The sequence below is a fragment of the Ochotona curzoniae genome, unplaced genomic scaffold, assembly GCF_017591425.1.
Source record: "Ochotona curzoniae isolate NIBS_2020 unplaced genomic scaffold, NIBS_Ocur_1.0 scaffold_4701, whole genome shotgun sequence".
NCBI lineage: Eukaryota > Metazoa > Chordata > Mammalia > Lagomorpha > Ochotonidae > Ochotona > Ochotona curzoniae.
In genome coordinates this window covers 44,318,579-44,325,624 of record NW_024467122.1, presented here as the reverse complement: position 1 = coordinate 44,325,624, position 7,046 = coordinate 44,318,579, and the positions used below count along the sequence as shown (strand labels likewise).

The following is a 7,046-nucleotide window of genomic DNA, read 5'->3' as shown; positions in this document are numbered from 1 at the left end:
TCAGACTCCCAGTGCCAAGAAAGAATTGAGATTACAGGGCAGCCCAGGGCAGACAGGAGAGCAGTGCCCTTCTGGTGCCTCCCAGCTTCTTCTCGGTCCTCACTTCACTCCATCTTCCTTTTTTCCTTCTTCCAAGTCTCAAGATTCTACAAAACTCTAATTTGCACAAGGGAAATGATCTCCATTGTTTACAGCAGTGCTGCCCACACGTTAATGGGGATTTTGCTGAGAAGCAGATGCAGGTATAATGATGTGGGTGGGACCCATCCTCTGCCTTCTGAAGTCACTGCACCTGCAGCAGCAAGTGGTGATCAGCATGCTTTAATTTGCTGCTGTCTTCTGGACAAGAGTGTTTTTCCAGGCTTGCCTGCACCTGGAGCATGGGACTTTGTCCCTAGGTTCAAGTTGTTCTTAGGCTCCCCAGCAAGCGGGTTAGGCACTCGGGGTCTTTGTTCTTCCATTCATTTGGCATCAGGGGATGCTATTCTGGCCTTAGCCTTCAGGCTGAGTTTGTGCCAATGCCTTGTGGCATGGACACAGGTTGTTTGACATCTAAATTGAAGTAAACCTGGCCTCTTCTTCAGCGAGACTTGGCGGGGCCCTCACACCAGCCACTCTCAACTGCTTCCTCCCCGCCAGACCTTGACCCATGAGTAGCGTGGGACCCAGGTGGCCTTGGCTGATCTCAGCGTTCAGACCTGGAGGTTGATAGGGTTGAGACCCAAAAGGGCAATTGTCTCCAGCGACCCTTTCCCAGGCACACCAACGTACTGCAAGGTGTCATCTGTGCCTCCGAGGACTGTCAGCGCTGGGCTCCTGCAGCCCTGGGTCCTGGAACATGAGAAGTTGCTGTCACAACCTCCTGTCCAGGCCCAGCTGCCAGGACCCCTCAGCAGAGGGCAGGGTGCCAAGCCTTCCCGCTCACATGTGGCGTATTGTCTCAGACTGTCGGGTAGGCCCAGGAACAAATCCTCAGCACATCGGAGCGCACCCCCACCTCAGGCAGGGAGAGGGGGTGGGCTGGCGTCACTTAGTCTTCCCTTACCCCCTACCCTTCCCCCCTCACTCCCGCACTCCTCCCTAGTTCCCTATTTGGCCATCCCCCTGGCTGCCCCCTCCCCTTCCTTACATGGTCTGGGAGCCCCCCGCTGATCCACTCCCCTGCCCTTGGCTCCATGAATGGCCTCGGCAGTCCTAGATGGTGCGAAGGCGACCAAATAAGGCAAGGTGGCTGTCTGGGCCCCCCACCCCTGCCCCCGGCTGCTCCAACTGACCCCGTCCATCAGCGCGCTATAAAGCAGCGCCCCGGGCGCCAGGCACCCACAACCTGCCGCCTGCCAAACCGAGCCCAGCCGAGCCCAGTCGAGCCCAGCCGCGCACGGTGAGTCAGCGCCGCCCCTGCGCCTGTCTTCCCACCGGACCCCCGCCTAGCAGCCCGCCCTGCGTCCCTTGACCAAGGCCCCCGCGCTCCTGCCTCTCTGGCATTGCCCTATTCTGTTTTGTTTTGGGTTTTTGTTTGTTTTCTCCGTCCCCTGGTCTCGGTTCCCCGTGGGGAGAAGGAACACGGAGAAATCCTTGGGGAGGGGGCCCTTGCTTTTCCATTCATTGGGGGGATGCGCTAGGGGATGTGGATAGGACTAGAGAATGGGTTCCTTGCTTGTGAAAAAATAGGAAAACTGAAGGGCTAAGGAAGACCTGCTACAGGGGGGGTGCCCTGGACGCTGGCAGTCACTCCTTGCACCTGTGACAGAGGTGTTATTTCTGGTCCCGGAGCCTGGGGGATTCTCCCCTGCTTGCTCCTCGCACCCGTTCCCTCATCTCCGCCAAGGCATCTTTTTGGCCTTCTGTTTATGCCACGAAGGGAACAGGAGATGGCAGGCAGTTCCCCATTGCCATCTGGACCCCCGGAACCTCCCTTTGCTCCGGGTCCCCTCCTCCTGCTACAAAGGCCATACCTCAGAGCCCTCCCTGCTCACTTCACAGACCCCGCTGACGCTGTGCCAAGATGTGCGACGACGAGGAGACCACTGCCCTGGTGTGCGACAATGGCTCTGGGCTGGTCAAGGCCGGTTTCGCGGGCGATGATGCGCCCCGCGCTGTCTTCCCTTCCATCGTGGGCCGCCCGCGCCACCAGGTACACCTCCCGCTCCTCTGGCTCTGCTCCCACCTGGGGCAGTCCTGGCTCCTTTCTACTGCACTGTCTGCCACTTCCTCAGTCCAACCATCTAAGAGGCATCTCACCTGACCCAAGTGGTTCCTAAACTCTTTAAGGAAAAGACAGGAGAGTTTCAAAACCAAGCCAAAACAAGCAGTACCCTCACAAAGCCCTCAGCATGCCAAAGATTGAGCCCCCATTATCCACTTCAGAGGCACACCTCTCAGCGGGGGTCCAGCTCTCTCCTGGGAGACACCCCGCCTTCCAGGAATGCGCTCTTTAGGTCTTCTGTGGCTCACACAGTCTGCCTTTTTCCTTCTGCCTCTTTTCCAGTCCTGTACAAAGTTTAACTTTTAGTGCTTCTCTCAACCAACCAGGCTCCAGCCCGTATCCCCCCTCTCTTGTTCACAGCCAGCGTACAGGGCTCCGCGGGAACAAGCAGTCCGTCCCCTTCCTGGCTGTTGCCTTGTTAGAAGCCCAGAATGACAGAGGTAGTAAGTGCCATGGTGACAGTGACATTCCACTTTGCTTATTAAAAGAAACGTCGTCGTGCTCTGTGGGTTTGTCACATGCCTGGCCAGCCAGGCTGCTGGCGTAAAAGCTACAGGAGCCAGCACCAAATGATGGCTACTCCAGGACAGCTCTGGAAGGGCTGAGTTCCACTGTCAAGGTGATAATAGCACATCAGCCCTTTCCAGCCTCACTGGATAAATGTCAGAACCTATTTTAGGAGGAATACAATGTGCCATTAATTCAAATGCATTCATGCAGGTATATTTTGATTGATGCAGGTGATAAATTTACTAAGTAACTGAAGGTGTTTTTTTTGTTGTTGTTATTTTTTTTTGTAAATAAGCTGAAGTTCTGTTTCATTGCTTTCTATGCCCAATTATATTCTAAACAATATAACTACACTTCTTTTTTGGGAGAAGGATATTAAAAATATAATATTGATTTTAGAAGATTCTTCTAAATTGGGGTCAAATCCTATTGTTTAATAATTCTGGCACTTAACAGATTTTCCCTTGATTTGTGAAGTTAGACAGATGTGGATAAGCATTCATTGTGTTCCTGTGATGGTGAGTGGCATGATTTGCCCATCTTCTTACAGGGAGTCATGGTGGGTATGGGCCAGAAGGATTCCTACGTAGGTGATGAAGCCCAGAGCAAGCGAGGTATCCTGACGCTGAAGTACCCCATCGAGCATGGCATCATCACCAACTGGGATGACATGGAGAAGATCTGGCACCACACCTTCTACAATGAGCTCCGCGTGGCCCCTGAAGAGCACCCCACCCTGCTCACCGAGGCCCCACTGAACCCCAAGGCCAACCGGGAGAAGATGACTCAGATCATGTTTGAGACCTTCAACGTCCCTGCCATGTACGTGGCCATCCAGGCGGTGCTGTCTCTGTATGCTTCTGGCCGTACCACAGGTATGCTTGGGCTGAGAGCAGTCACTGTGAATCATCCTTTCACTGTGTGTGAATCAGAAGCCCCAAGTGAGAGAAACCCTATCGCTCCCCTCCCTTCCTCTAGCAAAGTGTCTCTGCTAAGAGAGAGAGAGAATGGTAATATCCCAAGATACATTCCTGAGAATACTTACTGAAAGAGCTGACAGCTGCTGGAGTTAGAGCATTCCCTCTCTAAAGGTATCTGATGTTACATACGAGGTTCAACACAAGGCAAAGACTAATGTAGTATTCACCATCTCATCCCCTTTGGCAAGCATCTCCATGATTCTCTACAGGATCTGAAAAGAGAAGGGTGTGTGTAAGTTAGATAACAGCAAAGAAATCCTGCCTGGCTGCTTACCTAGCATGCTCATGGCTAATAAGAGGGATGGCAATTTGAAAGTGTTCTTGGGAAAGTTTTCTGCTATAATCTTTAAAAGGATGAGTTGCAGTTGACTTTACATTTATGCAATTATGCTTACTTGTATAATGCTTGCATAAAGGCTCTAACGTATTTGTATCTATGCCAGTGGCAGCATCTCTCAGTCAAGACCAGAAGCTGACTTTGGCATGGCTAACACAGTGGTCCTCAGAGAGTTTCCTTGTTCTGTCTGTTTCCCCTGACAGGCATTGTTCTGGACTCTGGAGATGGTGTAACTCACAACGTCCCCATCTATGAGGGCTACGCTCTGCCCCATGCCATCATGCGTTTGGATCTGGCTGGGCGGGATCTTACTGACTACCTCATGAAGATCCTCACGGAGCGTGGCTACTCTTTTGTCACCACTGGTGAGTGTGTATGCATCTCATCTGCCACAGCAGATGTATCTGCTTCTTTCCCTCCCCAGAAAATCCATCTTCCTCCCTATAATTGACTCTCTCCTCAGAGCTTGACAGTGATGCCCTTTATTTCTGCAGCTGAACGTGAAATTGTCCGTGACATTAAAGAGAAGCTGTGTTACGTTGCCCTGGATTTTGAGAATGAGATGGCCACAGCTGCCTCCTCCTCCTCCCTGGAGAAGAGCTATGAACTGCCTGATGGCCAAGTCATCACTATTGGCAACGAGCGCTTCCGCTGCCCTGAGACACTCTTCCAGCCCTCATTCATTGGTACGTTGCTGGGTCTGGGACAGAAGCATGGAAAATCTTAGGGTCTCCTAGAATCAAATCTGTTGTACTTAGGAAGGATTAAGGAGTCCTGGAGCTAAAATAAATCATAGCTTGGAGTCTCACAGCTCAGCCCCAAGTACTGATGGCTCATTAAAGCAAAGTCTGTGTTCCGCTCTAGTGATTTGATAAAGCATGACACACTGAGTTCATCTCAAAATAAAGGATGAGCCACAGTAGTAACTGAATATCACGTGTCTGCAGGAAAGGAACAATTACTCAATAGAGTTGATTTATTCCAATAAGTTCCATTACCAAGTAGCTGGACTTCCCTCTTAAGTGAGTCATCACATGCAACATCGATTCCACTCGTAATAGGTAGACACTAGTATGTCATCAAACAGTTTCCTTACTGATGATTCAACAAGGAAATTCGTTGGGCCCGATTGAATCTGCAAGTGAAAACTGTGTTAGTTTTAATTTAAATGTACATTTTATCCCTTCCCAATACAATTCCATACATATGATGTTCACTCCAAATAAATGTTAAACACAACTTTAGTTCCTTGATAGTGTTTTGAGGATCATGTGCCAGCACTCTTGAGAGACACCTGTTCTTACAGCAGAACATATGTTTCTGAGACAAATGGTGATAGCTCAGAAACAAAGAGAAGCTCTGTTCTCTCCGCCCTGCCTGTGCTAAGTTAACTCTGATTGAAAAAATAATAATAAAACAACTTGCTTTTAGGTATGGAATCAGCTGGCATTCATGAAACTACTTACAATAGCATCATGAAATGTGACATCGATATCCGCAAAGACTTGTATGCCAACAATGTCTTATCTGGAGGCACCACCATGTACCCTGGTATTGCTGATCGAATGCAAAAGGAAATCACTGCCCTGGCTCCTAGCACCATGAAGATTAAGGTAAAGACTTCAGTGGGTTGGCAAAACAAAGCAGAACTTCATTCCTAGCCCTTTTCCTTTGCACTCAGCTGCCTGCCTCCTATAAACTTAAATTTCGATCTTTTCAAATACTTTTCTGATTTTCTTCCTAATATATCTCTCAAGACAAGAAACTCTAAAAGCAATTTTAAGCAGTGACTAAAAATAAATACTTAAAAAAAATAAAACTAATTAAATCTTCAAACACTTTAAAAGTCCCCAACATTTGTACTAACCTCCGCTGCTGCTTTCACCTTGTTGTCATACAATTCCTAGTTCAGAGAAGTGGAGAAATTCTACCTTGTAGAGTATTTAATAATATAAATGATGAAATAGATAAAAATTTGTAGCACTTGATTAGCTGTATTATTTTGTGAAGTGTCTTACATTACATTCAATTAATTTCTGATATATTTTTTGAGTCTCTCCCCAACAAGTTACTTGCTGTATTGCTTAGAATTTCAGCGTTCATTGGAAGTTTATTTTCTTTCTGCAGATTATTGCTCCCCCTGAGCGTAAATACTCGGTCTGGATTGGTGGCTCCATTCTGGCGTCTCTGTCTACCTTCCAGCAGATGTGGATAAGCAAGCAAGAGTATGATGAGGCAGGCCCATCCATTGTCCACCGCAAATGCTTCTAAGGTGCCTTCTCCCCTAGTTTACCCTGTGTTCAGAATGACAGTATTATGCTTTATGGAGTCTTCTGAACCCCCACCCTCATCTCTCATCAATCATTGTACAGTTTGTTTACACACATGCCGTTTGTTTGTGCTTCTTATATTTATTGCTTTATAAATAAAACAGGCCAGGGCTTGCAACTTATAAAAGCTTCTCTAATTTCTTTCTTTTGGGGGGGGGGGCGGATAAGCATGAGGTGGGGCCATTGTTTACTTTGACATTCTGGGTATTGTAATATTATGGAACCATATAAAGTTCATCAGATGAATCAGCAAAACATCTACCTGGAAGTTGCAATGATAAAATTGAAATAGAATCATGAGTGCATTTCTAATTTGAACAGTAGATTGGGTTTAACTTCATATACATAGGAAATGAAATGCCTAATTAAGATCAGTGGCTATACGAATGACACTAAAATTTGTTGCTTTAGCAGATGTGCCAGTTGTTTTTGTAACTAGGCAGAAACACACATACATGTTAGTGTTTTAATTTACATTTAGGTAAATTAGTTTATTTTCTCAATCTTTTGAGTCTTCTTTATCTTCTTAATGACTGGTATGAAACACGAAAGTCAATGTACAAGTTCAGTCACGTTCCACTATACATAACCCATCACTGTGCATGTTCAAAAATTATGTGAGGCAGCAAGAACCAGAGACTTCTGCCTAGTCAGTAACTAATTTGTAGGACAAAAGTCTCCAG

General features: G+C 47.6%; 1 protein-coding gene across 3 annotated transcripts; it reads left to right on the top strand.

The window, feature by feature from the left end:
- Positions 1 to 1,183: 1,183 nt before the first annotated feature.
- Positions 1,184 to 6,482, top strand: ACTC1 (actin alpha cardiac muscle 1). Of its 3 annotated transcripts, none has more exons than XM_040969473.1 (7): positions 1,184 to 1,381; positions 1,984 to 2,134; positions 3,267 to 3,591; positions 4,237 to 4,398; positions 4,528 to 4,719; positions 5,465 to 5,646; positions 6,161 to 6,482. In XM_040969473.1, the coding sequence occupies exons 2-7, from the start codon at positions 2,006 to 2,008 to the stop codon at positions 6,302 to 6,304; spliced, it is 1,134 nt and encodes a 377-aa protein (XP_040825407.1). In that variant the 5' UTR covers positions 1,184 to 1,381; positions 1,984 to 2,005; the 3' UTR covers positions 6,305 to 6,482. The 3 variants fall into 3 exon arrangements, with proteins under 3 accessions (XP_040825407.1, XP_040825406.1, XP_040825408.1); XM_040969472.1 differs by having other exon boundaries at positions 1,349 to 1,376; positions 1,963 to 2,134; XM_040969474.1 differs by lacking the exon at positions 1,184 to 1,381 and having other exon boundaries at positions 2,006 to 2,134; positions 3,396 to 3,591.
- Positions 6,483 to 7,046: the final 564 nt, after the last annotated feature.